This window comes from Nycticebus coucang, chromosome 12 (assembly GCF_027406575.1).
Source record: "Nycticebus coucang isolate mNycCou1 chromosome 12, mNycCou1.pri, whole genome shotgun sequence".
In the NCBI taxonomy this organism is placed as follows: Eukaryota; Metazoa; Chordata; class Mammalia; order Primates; family Lorisidae; genus Nycticebus; species Nycticebus coucang.
The window spans coordinates 50177146-50194117 of NC_069791.1; the positions used below are offsets into that span (position 1 = coordinate 50177146).

At 37.4% G+C, this 16972-nt stretch overlaps 1 protein-coding gene across 3 annotated transcripts in view; it reads left to right on the top strand.

Annotated features, from left to right (window-relative positions):
• The first annotated feature begins 5884 nt into the window (after positions 1–5884).
• CLEC2B (C-type lectin domain family 2 member B) overlaps positions 5885–16972 on the top strand; it is a 28395-nt gene continuing 17307 nt past the window's right edge. For 2 of the 3 annotated variants that reach the window (XM_053557152.1, XM_053557150.1), the window contains exons 1-3: positions 5885–6443; positions 14516–14557; positions 14933–15019. In XM_053557152.1, the coding sequence (XP_053413127.1) occupies positions 6356–6443; positions 14516–14557; positions 14933–15019 (217 nt within the window). In that variant the 5' untranslated portion in view covers positions 5885–6355. The remainder of the gene's footprint in view (positions 6444–14515; positions 14558–14932; positions 15020–16972) is intronic. The other variant, XM_053557151.1, reaches the window with a different exon arrangement.

The window sequence follows — 16972 nt, forward strand, 5'->3', positions numbered from 1 at the left end:
GGTGTGGGTCCAGTTTCAGTCTTTTACATGTAGACATCCAGTTCTCCCAACACCATTTATTGAATAGGGAGTCTTTCCCCCAAGGTATGTTCTTGTTTGGTTTATCGAAGATTAGGTGGTTGTAAGATGTTAGTTTCATTTCTTGGTGTTCAATTCGATTCCAAGTGTCTATGTCTCTGTTTTTGTGCCAGTACCATGCTGTCTTGACCACTATGGCTTTGTAGTACAGACTAAAATCTGGTATGCTGATGCCCCCAGCTTTATTTTTGTTACTAAGAACTGTCTTAGCTATACGGGGTTTTTTCCGGTTCCATACAAAACGCAGAATCATTTTTTCCAAATCTTGAAAGTACGATGTAGGTACTTTGATAGGAATGGCATTGAATAGGTAGATTGCTTTGGGAAGTATAGACATTTTAACAATGTTAATTCTTCCCATCCATGAGCATGGTATGTTCTTCCATTTGTTAATATTCTCTGCTATTTCCTTTCTGAGGATTTCATAGTTTTCTTTATAGAGGTCCTTCACCTCCTTCGTTAGGTATATTCCTAGGTATTTCATTTTCTTTGAAACTATGGTGAAGGGAGTTGTGTCCTTAATTAGCTTGTCATCTTGACTGTTATTGGTGTATATAAAGGCTACTGACTTGTGGACATTGATTTTATATCCTGAAACATTACTGTATTTTTTGATGACTTCTAGGAGTCTTGTGGTTGAGTCTCTGGGGTTCTCTAAGTATAAGATCATGTCGTCAGCAAAGAGGGAGAGTTTAACCTCCTCTGCTCCCATTTGGATTCCCTTTATTTCCTTGTCTTGCCTAATTGTATTGGCTAGAACTTCCAGCACCATGTTGAATAGTAAAGGTGACAGAGGACAACCTTGTCTGGTTCCAGTTCTAAGAGGAAAAGCTTTCAGTTTTACTCCATTCAGTAAAATATTGGCTGTGGGTTTGTCATAGATAGCTTCAATCAGTTTTAGAAATGTGCCACCTATGCCTATACTCTTCAGTGTTCTAATTAGAAAAGGATGCTGGATTTTATCAAATGCTTTTTCTGCATCTATTGAGAGGATCATATGATCCTTATTTTTGCCTCTGTTAATATGGTGGATAACGTTTATGGACTTGCGTATGTTAAACCAGCCTTGCATCCCTGGGATGAAGCCTACTTGATCATGATGAATGACTTTTTTGATGATAAGCTGTAATCTATTGGCTAGGATTTTGTTGAGAATTTTTCCATCTATATTCATGAGTGAGATTGGTCTGAAATTCTCCTTTTTGTTTGGGTCTTTTCCTGGTTTTGGTATCAGGGTGATGTTTGCTTCATAGAATGTGTTGGGGAAGATTCCTTCTTCCTCAGTTTTTTGGAATAATTTCTGCAGTACAGGAATAAGCTCTTCCTTGAAGGTTTGATAGAATTCTGGAGTGAAGCCATCTGGACCAGGGCATTTTTTAGTTGGAAGCTTTTTTATTGTTTCTTTGATCTCAGTGCTTGAAATTGGTCTGTTCAGGAGGTCTATTTCTTCCTGGCTAAGTCTAGGGAGAGGGTGTGATTCCAAATATTGATCCATTTCCTTCACATTGTCAAATTTCTGGGCATAGAGTTTCTGGTAGTATTCAGAGATGATCTCTTGTATCTCTGTAGGATCAGTTGTTATTTCCCCTTTATCATTTCTGATTGAGGTTATTAGAGATTTTACTTTTCTATTTCTAGTTAGTCTGGCCAATGGTTTATCTATTTTATTTATTTTTTCAAAAAACCAACTCCTTGTTTCATTAATTTTCTGAATGATTCTTTTGTTTTCAATTTCATTGATCTCTGATTTGATTTTGGATATTTCTTTTCTTCTACTGAGGTTGGGCTTAGATTGTTCTTCTTTTTCCAATTCCATAAGATCTCTTGTGAGATTGTTGATGTGCTCTCTTTCTGTTTTTCGAATGTAGGCATCTAAAGCGATGAATTTTCCTCTCAAAACTGCTTTTGCAGTATCCCACAGGTTTTGGTAGCTTGTGTCTTCATTGTTGTTATGCTCAAGGAAGTTAATGATTTCCTGTTTTATTTCTTCCTTCACCCATCTGTTATTCAACAGAAGATTGTTTAATGTCCATGCCTTTGGGTGGGGTTAAGCACTTTTGTTAGAGTTGAGTTCCACCTTTAGTGCCTTATGGTCTGAAAAGATACAAGGTAAAATTTCAATTCTTTTGATTCTGTTGATATTTGTTTTGTGTCCCAGGATATGATCAATTTTGGAGAATGTTCCATGGGGTGATGAGAAGAATGTATATTCTTTATCTTTGGGGTGGAGTGTTCTATATAAGTCTATCAAGCATAATTGTTCTAGGGTCTCATTTAAATCTCTTACATCTTTGTTTAATTTCTGTTTAGAGGATCTGTCCAGCTCCGTAAGAGGTGTGTTAAAGTCCCCTGTTATGATGGTATTATCAGATATCATATTGCTCAGACTGAGTAAGGTCTGCTTCAAGAATCTGGGAGCATTTAAATTGGGTGCATAAATATTTAGAATTGAAATATCTTCTTGTTGTAGTTTTCCCTTGACCAATATAAAGTGACCATCTTTGTCTTTTTTGACTTTAGTTGCTTTAAATCCACATGTATCTGAAAATAAGATTGCAACTCCTCTTTTCTTCTGAATTCCATTTGCCTGAAAAATTGTCTTCCAACCCTTGACTTGGAGCTTTAATTTGTCTTTTGAAGCCAGGTGTGTTTCTTGCAGACAGCAAATGGATGGCTTGTATTTTTTAATCCAGTCAACCAATCTATGTCTCTTCAGTGGGGAATTCAAGCCATTAACATTTATTGAGATAATTGATAAGTGTGGTAGTATTCTATTCGTCTTATTTGGTGAGAGTCCATTGCTTAGTTTTATCTTTTGCATCAGTGTGGAGGTTAGGTTCTGTCCTTTGACTTTTGAGTTCTTACTTTGCTGCTGATCCATTGTGGTGGTCAGTGTGCAGAACAGGTTGAAGTATTTCCTGTAGAGCTGGTCTTGTTGTGGCAAATTTCCTCAATGTTTGTATATCCGTAAATGATTTGATTTCTCCGTCAATTTTGAAGCTTAGCTTAGCAGGGTACAGAATTCTGGGCTGAAAATTGTTCTGTTTAAGTAGATTAAAGATAGATGACCATTGTCTTCTTGCTTGGAAAGTTTCATTAGAGAAGTCTGCGGTCACTCTGATGGATTTGCCCCTGTAGGTCAACTGGCGCTTACTCCTGGCAGCTTGCAGAATCTTTTCTTTTGTCTTGACTTTGGACAGGTTCATCACAATGTGTCTTGGAGAAGCTCGGTTAGAGTTGAGGCAACCCGGGGTCCGATATCCCTCTGAAAGCAGTGTGTCAGAATCTTTGGTGATGTTTGGGAAATTTTCTTTTATAATATTCTCTAGTATGGCTTCCATTCCTCTGGGGCATTCTTCTTCCCCTTCTGGAATTCCTATAACTCGTATGTTGAAACGCTTCATAAAGTCCCATAATTCTGACAGTGAACGTTCTGCTTTCTCTCTCTTCTTTTCTGCCTCTTTTACTGTCTGAGTTATCTCAAGAACTTTGTCTTCTACCTCTGAAATTCTTTCTTCTGCATGGTCTAACCTGTTGCTGATACTTTCCATTGCATCTTTAAGTTCCCTAATTGACTGTTTCAGTTCCTTCAGGTCTGCTATATCCTTTTTATATTCTTCATATCGTTCATCTCTTATTTGATTCTGTTTTTGGATTTCCTTTTGGTTATTTTCCACTTTATTAGCAATTTCCTTCATTGTTTCCATCATTTCTTTCATTGTTTTCAACATGTGTATTCTAAATTCCCTTTCTGTCATTCCTAACATTTCTATACTGGTGGAATCATCTGCAGTAGCTACCTCATGGTCCCTTGGTGGGGTTGTTCTAGACTGGTTCTTCATGTTGCCTGGAGTTTTCTGCTGATTCTTCCTCATGAGTTATTTCTTTTATCTGTTTCCTTGCCCTAATTTTCCTTTCACTTCCTCTTGCTCTTTAAGTTCTTGTGCCTGTGGAAGTTGTGGGCGGGTTTAGACGGATAGAACACACGCGATCACTTGCCGGTTTTCCACGGTTTTAGTCCTCCTCTTCGGGTCCAGAAGTCTCTCGCTGACTCCCTGTATCCTCATAGGAGTGATGATAGGCAGTTCCCACCAGCCAGAGATGCCTGGAGTCCTATCTCCCCAGACTCACGGTGCCCAGATGCAAGGAAGCTGTTACTCGGCTGCCATCTTGCTCCGCCTCCTTCTTTGAGGATTTTTATCATCTCATGCTTTAAATTTAAGTCCTTTATCCATCTTGCATCAATTTTTGTGAGTGGAGAAATGTGCGGGTCCAGTTTCAGTCTTTTACATGTGGATATCCAGTTGTCCCAGCACCATTTATTGACTAGGGAGTCTTTCCCCCAGTGTATGTTCTTGTTTGGTTTATTGAAGATTAGGTGGTTGTAAGTTGTTGGTTTCATTTCCTGGTTTTCTGTTGGATTCCAAGTGTCCTGTCTCGATTTTTGTGTCAGTACTAAGCTGTGTTGACCACTATGGCCTTGTAGTATAGACTAAAATCTGGTATGGTGATGCCCCCAGCTTTGTTTTTATTATTAGAACTGCCCTTAGCTATATGGGTTTTTTTCTGGTTCCGTACAAAACGCAGAATCATTTTTTCCAAGTCTTGAAAATAGGATGTTGGTATTTTAATAGGGATGCCGTTAAATTGATAGATTGCTCTGGGAAGTATAGACATTTTAACAATGTTGAAATCAAAAAATACGGTAATGTCTCAGGATATAAAATCAATGTCCACAAGTCAGTTGCCTTTGTATAGGCCAATAACGGCCAAGATGAGAAGCTAATTAAGGACACACTCCCTTCATCATAGCCCCAAAGAAAATGAAATACCTAGGAATACACCTAACAAAAGAGGTGAAGGACCTCTGAAGAAAATTATGAAACCCTAAGAAAGGAAATAGCAGAGGACTTTAACAAATGGAAGAACATACCATGCTCATGGTTGGGAAGGATCAACATTGTTGAGATCATTATCTTTTAAGTGAAGCATCTCAGCAATGGAAAAACAAATACCACATGTTCTCACTTATCAACGGGCTAGGTCATAAAGTGTTGTCATTAATGAACTTAAAAACTAAGGAGGGAGAAGGTAGGGCTGGAATAAGGGCTAAAAAGCTACTTATTGGGCACAGCGTACCGATGTTCTGGTGACAGTGCACGAAAGCCCTGACGTTAGCATTGTAAAAGTCATTCATGTAACATAAAACTCTTGTACCCCTAAAAAAAGAAGAGATTTGAAAAAGGAAATTTTGTGTTTGTGGCACCTAGCACTAACATAATAGCTTCCTAGTCTTGTATGTTAATAATGATTTGGGCACTTGGTACTTGTTTTCTTTTTTTTCCGTGTGTGTGTGAGTGATAGTGTGTGCCTGTGCTCCTATGTTTGTCTTTGAGAGAGAAAGAATAGCTTTTGTCCTTTCAGTAGCCAAAGTTTAATGCAAAGTTTAAACTTTATAGTTCAAAGTTTTCTCTGATTTTATCACATTTAAAGTGGTCTTTCTGAATACAAGATAATTAGGCAAGTATGTTCCACCAGGAACCAGAGGCAGCTGACTCAGACGTAACAGAATAGAGAAGTGCGATGCTGCTGCGAAGTTCCCCAAGGTCGGGCTGCGCGGCCCTCGCCCCTGCGGACCAAGCCTCCAGCTCACCCCGGCGAGCGCGCCTGGCAGAAGAGTGCCCGGGCCCTCTACGGCCCCGCGCCCAGCCCCGGCCTCCCCGGTCCGCGCCCAGCCCCCGCCCCGGGCCGCCCGGCCTCTCCGCCCCCGCCCCCTGCACACAGGCCACGGGTCAGCGAGCTGGGGTGGCGAGCGCCTGCAGAGGAAGCCGAGCCCGCCTGGGCCTCACGCGGGCCCCAGAGACATTTTATAATAATTAGCGTCTGCAGCTCCCACCGCTCTGAAAGGAAACCAGTTATGTACCACACTTGGGAGAATTGGAAAAATCGCCACTGGAGTAGTTTTGTGTTGTGTGTTTAGATAAGAATCCTTGCTGAGAAGTAAAAAAAAGGGTGTGTGTGTGTTCTTATCTACCTTGTATTTATTTATTTACTTATTTTCCCTAAGCTTTTCTCGCCCCTCCCACACTTCCTTTTTATTACTGGTGTGGTTGACATGACTCATTAGTAGTTACACGGTTATTGACGAGAAATACTGTTTAAAACTTGAATTAATCTTCGAAAGTTGCATAACTAGTCTGGAGCTGTGGCAGAAAAACAACCACAGCATTTTAATATTAAAGTAAAGTTACAACTTTGAAGAGAGGTTCTGGAAGAGATGACACAAAGCATCCAAATGAAAGCCTTTACGGAAAGGGCGTCCAGCTCTGAGACCAACGGCCAAGGGGCTGATAAAAAGAAACAAGGTAAGGACGTTTTCCGTTGTTAAGAATGAATTCTGTTTATTGTTCATTATCAGAATTATGATTCAAATGTTCATCAAAGCCTTTGAGGAAAAGAATGGTATTTTGTGGTTTCTTTTGTCAAACCAGAAAATTCCTTCTTTATAACAACAGAATTAAGATTTGTAATGGACTTTTGTCCTATAAATTAAGATTTACCCTTTGTTAATTACACAGAGAAAGATTCAACATGATTTAAAAGTGCTCAAGATTCAGTTTTATTTTCACTAAGTATTTCATGAAACATGACCAGAGAAGATGTTAAACATGACCAGAGACTCATGTAGTGCTCATACATAATATATATAAGAAAAAAAACTTAGCCAACATTTCTAATATTTTCAGAGATTGATTTATTGAGTGGAGTCAAGATAGACTGGGTTTTAGAAGTACTTAACAGCTCCCCTTCCCAGTCTTACTAAATAATTGCCGGCACTCTGATAAGCTTGAAGATGTCTTTACTAACCCCAAGAAGGAGAAAGAAAGAAACGAACTTTAAATAAAGAACATTTATAAAACAGGTTGGTAGTATTGGATATTTATTAAGTTCAGAGAATGTAAGACCCAAACCCTGCATCTGAGTAGAAAATCTTTGTCATTTTAACAGGGCTTATAAGGGGAGGGGATGAAACTAAGATGCATTAAATATGACAATCTGTGCTTGACAGACTATGACGAGTTTTAAATATTTCCAATTTAATTTGATTTCAACCTGCTAGTGTATGCTACAGTTAAAAAATATATTGTTGCAGTACAACAGAATACATAGTTACAGCCACCCCTGACTCCCACCAATGAGAATTGGGAGAATGAGATCAATTATTTGGTGATCACATAAAAATATTGCCTCAACCAAGAGTTTTAAAAATGTTATCTAGCCTGGCTCGGCGCCTGTAGCTCAAGCGGCTAAGGTGCCAGCCACATACACCTGAGCTGGGGGTTTGAATCCAGCCTGGGCCTGCCAAACAACAATTAAACTACAACCAAAAAATAGCTGGGCGTTGTGGTGGGTGCCTGTAGTCCCAGCTACTTGGGAGGCTGAGGCAAAAGAATCGCTTAAGCCAAGGAGTTGGAGGTTGCTGTAAGCTGTGATACCATGGCACTCTACCCAGGGCGACAGCTTGAGGATCTGTCTCAAAAAAAAAAAAAAAAGTTATCTAGCCACTAGCAAAACCAGTGTTATTTTCTGCCTTCCACATCAATCAGCAGTATGAATTGATACATTTGTGTGTATAAATGTTGTATATAATATTACATTACATATTATATTACCTATGAGTGTATTTTAAAAGTTGCTGAATACAGTACACTGTGTATATACACGTGCAATCTAAAATTGTGAACATTTTAATACTAATTTAGGGCAATGTGATATAATTTGGTTACTGTATATTTTTTTTTTTTGGTTTCTCTGCTTATCAGTATTGTATGATTTTCCCTACAGCTGTGAGATAGGAAAAAGGTATATTTTGTTTGATTTTTAATTCATTGGTTACCTTGTATCTTTCTCTGTATCTCTCTTAGAGATCAGAATCAGAAACATATAAAATGGTTAGTTGGGTCAGGGAGGCTTCTTTAGGCTTCTAATTGTAGTCCTTAGCCATTTAAGTTAAATACCCTGTTTCCCCGAAAATAAGACAGTGTCCCAAAGATGCACTACATCTTATTTTCAGGGGACATCTTATCTTTCCTGTAAGTAGGTCTTATTTTCAGAGGATGTCTTATTTTCGGGGAAACAGGGTAGGTTTGAATAGAGAGCTATTTCAGTTACATTGTTAATTAAATAGGTTGTTATTGAATTTATCTGGGAAGTTTCCTTTTTTCACATAGCTTCTTCAAACGGATTAATCAAGAAGGCTCAAAAACTTTGAAATTTATACTTCAAAATCAACTTCATAGTAGGAAACCATTTTTTGTTGTTTTGGAGGGCAGCTGTGCTCATGGCTATGCTGCCAAAGCCACTCATTTTTTTATGTTGTGGATAATTGGTGTAAATAGTTACAGCCTTCTAAATAGGTATTGAAGATTGAGTAAAGGAATAGAAAGAAGGGTAAAAAATAAAAAGATAGAAAATGAAAACAATTTATATTGAGTGTTGAAAACTAGATTTTAGGTTATGAAATGCATTATAGAATGAACATATAGCAGGGATAAATGTGTACTCGCATATTCAGAAGCACAGTAAATATTCAGTTCATTAGCTCTTTCAATTAAATTAATCATCACTCCAAGGTCCTATCCTCCTGCACGAACAAGGTACTTGCCTTTTGTCATTTGGTGGTGGTGAGAGTGGGAGGTTTCTTCCAGGTTTTATGCAATATCAAAGAAAAGAGATGATTTTTGGTTATCTGTTTTCACTGATTACTTCTGAGAAAGCCATGTTCCAATTTAAATTATCTCTTTGGTTGGTTGTAGCTCTGCTAGTTTGTGCCACGTTCACAACAAAAGCCCCATTGTTTCCTTGCCTCATTTGAAGCTTCCTGCGTCGTCTTTGAAGCTGAGGTCATCTGCATCTAGGATCTAGCGTCCCTATAGGCGCCGTAAACTCTTATGCTCTAATATCTCACCACCTTTGCTGTGTGAAAGGCTCTTGTTGTAACTTGTATGTGAGAATGATCATTTCTCCTATTGTCAGGATGTGCACATCCTTTTTTCTTCCTGTTAGCTCAAAGGCTTTTCCTCTTTTCCCTCCACAGTTCTCAGAAACATCACTTAAAAAAAGCTAAGATTTATTCTTTTAATGAAAAGACCTTTGAGTTTTCAAGCAGCTGTGAATTTTCTTTTCTACTATCATGCTGAAGAAAAGGATATCAAAGTGGCCTGATTATCCCCTTTAAATAATGAATGTGAAACTATATAAAAAGCTTTTCCCCTTGCTACAACTGTAAATAATGGTCACCCTCTACACACAGACACTCAAACACGGATACATAATAACTAAAATATTGAAAAACAGGATGGCTGTAATGCAAGAAAAATTAGCAAAAGCAACTTTTTCATTAATTCGTTGCACATAATTCTTTCAAAAACATAGCATACCTCTCCCCTTTAATTAACAAAAATAATCATGGTGCTATTTAATGGATAAAGAAATATAGGATCAAATGTGGTATTGAAATAATATTACACACTACAAATACTTGATCAAGATTTTTAAAATTTATATTTTTATTTCAGAGTATTATAGGGGTCCACACATTTTGGTCACATAATTTGCATTTGTACATTTTAAGTGGATGTTGTAAGATTGTCCTTCACATAGAATATGTGCATTGCATCCAGGAGATGTGAATTTTCCCTACCTCCTATCCCCTCTCTTCTACTCCCTGTTTGATTCCTGTTGTGTTTCATTTCCATACGTGCACATAAGTATGGATCAGTTAGTTCCAAATTAGTATTAAGCATATGTGATGTTTGTTTTTCCATTCCTGCGATACTTTACTTAGAAGAATGGTCTCCAGTTCTATCCAGGTTTGTTGCTGTCCACACCTGTTTGTGGCTTAGTCAGAGACACAGTGGCAAACACTGCAGACAAAATGAATGATTTATTAAGGGATGGCTGGTGCTCGCTAGGTCACAGCAGCAATCAGCCTTCTTTATTCACTTTCTTATATACCCAAACTCATCAGATAAAAATAATCCAAGAACAAGGAAGACAAAAGGTAAAGATTCCTTATCAGCATTAACACAGCAGAGTACCTACACACCATTCTAAACCAAGAATATCCTGTTTGGAGATAAACAACAATCGAGATGAACCACAAAGGGCTGGGTTGTCTGTTCTGTTTGCCCACTTCCCTATATGACTAACTGAAAGTTATTGTGTAAATAGAGGTAGGGGATTAAGTGCAACGGACCATTGCCCCAGGCAGATGATCTGTCTCCAGCTACAACTTGGCGAGGGCTCTCAGGCACATTCTTTCCTTTAAGGCATGATTGCAGCCCAAGTACTGGAAATGGTCCTTCTCAGAGTCTAGTGCTTCAAGGAGTACAAATGAGACTGATTCACCTTTCAAGGGTGCAGTGGACTGTGCCCCTTCACAGGCTGTTATAAAAGATACTCAGTCACCATTTTTTTTACTTTGGGTAAATACCTAGTAGGATCAAAAGGTAGGTCTACTTATAGTTGTTTGAGATATCTCCATGCTATTTTCCACAGAGGTTGTACTAGCTTGCAGTCCTGCCAACAGTGAATGAGAGTTCTTTTCTCACCGTTGTGGAACTTTTTGTTAAAAGCCATTCTCACTGGAGTTAGATGATACCTCATTGTGGTTTTGATTTGCATTTTCCTTATAATTAGGTTGTATTTTTTCCTGTGTTCGTTGGCCAATAGACCATCTTCATTGGAAGAGTTTCCATTTATGTCTTTTGCCTACTTTTTACTGGGGTTGTTTGACTTTTTTCTTGATGATTTGCCTCAATCTCTTGTAGATTCTAGGTTATTAGACATATAGCATGCAAATATTACCTCCAAGTCTGTAGGTTATCTATTTGCTCTATTGGTTAAGTTGTTGGCTGTGCAGAAACTTTTTAATTTGTTCAGGTCCCATTTGTTTATTTTTGTTGTTGTGATTGCCATTGGGGTCTTCCTCATAAATTCTAGGCCAATATCTATAAGAGTTTTACCAGCACTTTCTTCTAGAATTCTTATAGTTTCATGCCTTAGATTTAAGTCTTTTATCCACAGTGAATTAATTTTTGTGAGTGATGAGAGCTGCAGATCCTTGTTTAGTCTTTTACACATGGCTATTCAGTTTTTTTAGCACCTTCTATTGAATAGGGATTCTTTTCTGTATTGTATGTTATTGTCAGTTTTATCAAAGACCAGATAAGAGAATGAGGATGGCTTCACTTCTGGGTTCTCAGTTCTGATCCATAGGTCTATGTCTCCATTTTTGTGCCAGTACCATGCTGTTTTGGTTACTGTAGCCTTGTAGTTTAGCTTGAAATCTAGTAAAGTGATGCATCTCGATTAGTTCTTATTATACAAAGTGTTGTGTTGGCTATTTGGGGTCTTTTCTGGTTTCATATGAAGCATAGAATCATTTAACTAAAAAAGTACCACATCAGATTGTTTCACACCTGAATTTTACCAAACTTAGAAAGAAGAACTTGTACCTATAATGCAGAAATTATTCCATAACATTGAGAAGGATGGAATCTTCCCCAACTTGTTAGAAATAGCTCCCTAATACTCCTTCTCAGATAATTGAATTTGATGGCTCAAAAACAGTGCTAGTACTCTTTTTGTTGCATTTGTCCTTTCCTCTTATGCTACTATCAAAAGTGTACTTCATTATGAATTTTTATGGGCATTATTATTTTCATCCATTGTTCATAATATTGCAAATAAGTACAATACTTTTAGAAGAACATTCAAAAATATCTACCAACTTTATATATTTTTTGAAAATTGTCATAAGATAATTACACAAGTATATAAGACACATTTACATTATATTTGCTCCAATTCCAGTTTAAAAAGGGATAGAACAGTCTGAATTTCAGAAGACGATTAGTTTGTTTCTTTAATGGTATGGCCATCTAATAGCTGTTATAATTATGAAGTCAACTATAATTTTTTATGATGTGGATAAATGTATCTATTGCTCTGAATGAACAATAACCCCCTAGTGTAGTTGCTTAAACCAAAAGCCATTGTTTTCTTTGCTGTTCTGTGGGTTAGGAACATGGATAAGGATCTGTCAGGATGGCTCCTTTCTCCTCTGAGGGATGCCAGCTGGTGATTCTGGGCAGGTGATAAAGTGAAAAAGATAGAAATGCTAAATAATCTCACTATATACTAGTACACCTTGAAGTAAATTCTGTAAGTTTTTAAATTTCAAAACATTTTATAATGAAGATGAATACTTTAAAATCATATAAAATAATAAAACAATGATGTAAAAAAATTATGTTCTCGGCTTGGTGCCCATAGCTCAGTGAGTAGGGCTCCAGCCACATACACGAAGGCTGGTGGGTTCGAGCTCAGCGCTGGCCTGCCAAACAACAATAACAACTGCAATCAAAAGATAGCAAGTGTTTGTAGCAGGCGCCTGTAATCCCAGCTACTCCAGATGCTGAGGCAAGAGAATCACTTAAGCCCAAGAGGTTAGGCTATGAGGTTGCTATGAGCTGTGACGCCATCATACCCTACCGAGGGTGACATAGTGAGACTCTGTCTTAAGAAAAAAAATTATGTCCTCTATTTTTATTTCCCCCTGAGTGGATAATAATAGAAGAACAACAATATTTTGCCAGAGATTTACTTTGTTCTACTGACTTTGCAGGTAAGGAAATATAGGATCAGGAAAAAAATAATGATGACTTATCCAAGTTCCTTTTGCTTATTTGTGGCAAACGTCTCAGCTCTTCTGACTGATTGTTCTCATATGGTTTTTGTTCTTGGTTCTGTTAATGTGATGGATCATATTTATTGATTTATGTATAATGAACCATCCTTACTTACATCTTTAAGGTGAAACCCAGTTGATAATGGTGAGTGATCTTTTTAATGTGTTACTGAATTCAGTTTGATAATGATTTTTGCGTCTATGTTCATCAGGAATAGTGGCCTATACATTAATTTTTTTTCTTGTGTTCTTGTCCGGTTTTGGCAGCTGGGTAATACTGGCCTCCGAGAGTGAGTTTGAAGGTATTTCCTCCTCTTTGAAACATTTGAGTAGAATTGATATTAGTTCTTTAAATATTTGGTAGAATGCAGCAGTGAGGTCATCAGGTCCTATGCATTTCTTTGATGAGACACTTTATTACATCTTTAATCTTGTTACTCATTATTGGTTTGTCTAGGTATTCTGTTTTCTCATCTTGGTAGGATGAAGATCATAGCCTTTGTTTTTTTTTATTTTTCTTTCAGCACTTTGTAAACGTCATCCCAGTCCTCCATATGGAAACCCATATGGTTTCCATCAAGAAGTCTGTTGCCAGACTTGGAGCTCCTTTAAGTGTTACTTGCTTCTTTTATCTTGCTACTTTTAGGGTGTTCTCCTTGCCTTTGACCTTTGAGTGTTTGATTATCATATGCCTAGGGATAATCTTCTTTGTGGGGAATCTGTATGGCCTTCTCTCACCTTTCTCTACCTGGATATTTATCTCTAAAAGTTTGGAAAGTTCTCTGTTATTCCTTTTTTAAGTAAACTTCTTACCCTTTCTCTTGCTCAGGTCCCTCTTGAACACCAATACTTAATACTTAGATGGTTTTTTTGCGGGCATTCTTCATTTTTTTTTAATTCTTTTTTCTTCTTTGACTATATTTTCAAATATCCTATCTTTAAGCTCATTGATTATTTCTTTTACTTGATTCATTCTGCTGTTGAAAGCCTCTAATGAATTTTTTATCTAGGCAAAGTATTTCGGTGTTCCAAGATTCTGAATTTTTTTTTTTTTTTTTGAGACAGTCTCACTTTGTTACCCTTGGTAGAGTGTTGTGGCATCATAGTTCACAGCAACCTCAACCCCTGGGGCTTAAGCAATTCTCTTGCCTCAGCCTCTCAAGTAGCTGGGACTGTAGGCGCCCACTACAACGCCTAGCTATTTTTGGAGATGAGGTCTAGGTCTGGCTCATGGTGGTCTTGAACCTATGAGTTAAGGTAATCCACCTGCCTTGGCCTCCCAAGTGCTGGGATTACAGCATGAGCCACTGCGCCTGGCAAATCTGGATTTTTTTATTATTATTATTTAAATCTCTCTGTTAAATTTTCCTGATAAATTTACGAATTGCCTTGTCTGTGTTATCTTGGAGATCACTGAGTGTCTTTAAAACTTCTATTATGAATTCTTGGTTAGAGAGCACACATACTGCTGTCTCAGTATGATCAGTCACTGGGTTCTATCTCTATCCACTGAGTTTCTGGTTCCCTGTTTGGTGTATACAACACCCATGTCTTTGTGTTGAAGGATTAGCTATTTATTCCACTCTTCTCTATCTGACTTTCTTTGATTTATAGTGGATATGTTGGTTTAAATAGTCTTTTTAATTTACTTGTTGATTTTCTTTTCTTTTTTTCCCCCACTAGGTTACTGCCGCCTGTTCATGACTACATGGCACTTTATTCCAGGTCAGCCTCAGTTCTAGTAAGCAAGTAGGGGAAGTCCCAAAATATTGTGGTAGTGTGGGAAGGCTGGTTAGTGGTTTATTTCCAGGGGACCTGCAGAACAAATCTCCTACTGTGTGGCTGCTGAACATCAAACCTGATTTAGCATCTTTTTTGGTTGAGTAACAGAATGGAGTTTCCAGGCCTGAGGAGAGTAGCCCCACCTACTCCAAGAACTGAATCATCCTGATATTTGAGTTCTGGGATATTACTGGTGATAATCTCAGTGCTGGTTTTCTGTTTGCTTGTTTGTTTGTTATATGGGAGAGTGAAACTAGCTTGTTTCTACATCATCTTGGAATCAGAAGTTTCCTAAATGTATTTATTTTTATTTTTCAGGTGCTATGGGCAGACATAAAAAGACTATTGCAACTAGTGCTGCTTTAGTAATAATTATGGTAATTTCTGTACTAGTGACTAAAATAGGTAAGTTTCATCCTTAATTATCTCACTTTTTTGTTTGTTTGTTTTTTTTTGTGGCTTTCAATTGTTTGATTACTTATTTCAGAAAATAGAATAGTATGGGATATTTTCCAACTCAATTTTAGAGGACAGTGCAGTCTCAGTGTTAATCACTGACATCAGTATTATATGAAAGGGAAAATGTGTGTCAAACTAGATTATTATTGAAATATTAAGATAAACTATATTTCCTTTGTAAGTTGCGCTAACATTTGTATTATTCTAAGAATTTCTCTATGTTTTCACTTCTGGAATTGCTAATTTGTGCTTTATTTCTCTCTTTAAAATTTTTAAAAATCAGTTTTCCTACTGGTCTGTCCTACTTTAGCTTATTCAACAAAAGCCAACTTATGACTTGTTGAATTTTGCTATATTTCATTGATTTGCTAGTCAATTGATTTTTGTTCTTTTTTAAAAAAATTGTCATTCTACTTGAGCTTTAATTCATCACTTAATAACTTTCTGAGATAGATATTTGTCTTTTCAAAAAATCCATCTTTCTATCTTTCTTTTAAAAACATTAATTTCCCTCTAACCTTTAAAGGAGTACATGTGTCTCAAAAGTTTAGTTGTTATCCCTTAAGTTTGGATATGCATTGTGTGTGTATATGTATATATGTGTGTGTATTAACATGGTATATTAGGTGTGTGGGTATATATTCATAGCACATATTAGATATACCAAAATTTATAGTGTAGCTGTCCTCCAGTTCCTTTGATGACTTCTCTGAGTTGTGAGCTGTATAGCCTTGCATTGTTTAATTTAGAAGTTTTGTGATATTCTAATTTTATTTTTGTTATTGACATATGGCTTAATTCTACTACAGTCAGATGACATGCTGTAAATGTCTTCAATCTTTTAAAATTTTGGTTTCCACTTTATTGTCCTGTATCATGGTACGTATTCTATACATACCTTAAAAGAATGTGTATTTTATAGCTGTTGTACCTAGCTCTCTAGGTATGTCAATTGGCTTAGCTCTGTTAGTCGTGGTGTTCAGATATGAGTATCCTTATATGTTGACAGTAGGTGACAATTTAGCTAATTATTTTGTTACTGTGCCCATAGGCCACTGATGTAGCATTCATAACTGATAATTGGACCAATGCCTTAACAGTGAATGACACTGGAAAACCAAAATCATATTTCATCCTTCAGGTTCTGTTCCTTTAGTGTCACTCTTGGTATCAAAAACGGATTCAGTCTGTGTGTGCTCAGAAAAACAAACACATATTAAGAATAAGACTTGGATATAGAAATTATGTGAATGTGAGAGAATCTGGGGACTGATGCATAACTGAAGTCTAGTGCTGTATGGCTATAGGAGAAATTATCGTTAATGATACTGGCTTGAGGTGCCAATGTGTTTGGAGAACACAGATAATACTAGAGGAAATTCTTAGAAGCTAAGATATCTAGCTGCCAAGAGTGCAAGAGGGAACTCCGAGGTCCATGAAGCCCCTACCTCAGGATCTGTAAGAATAATATCTTTCGCTTTAGTTCCACTTTCCAAGTCTCAACGTGGGTTCCTTTCATTAACCAACCTAGAACTACACAGTGATGATGGTACCTCGCTGACAACAGGAAATCCGGTGTCTTGTTACATATTCTGTTTTATTGTTTTAGTTATTTCTTTGAACATTGAAGCATGTATCTTAGATTTATTAGAGTCTAAGATTTTTTTTTTTTTGAAACAAAGTCTCACTTTGTTGCCCCCAGTAGAGTGCCGTGGCGTCACACCTCAAAGCAACCTCTAACTCTTGGGCTCAAGTGATTCTCTTGCCTCAGCCCCCTGAGTAGCTGGGACTACAGGCACCTACCACAACACTTGGCTATTTTTTAGAGATGGGGTCTCACTCTAGTTCAGGCTGGTCTCAAACTAGTGGGCTCAGACAGTCTGCCCACTTCAGCCTCCC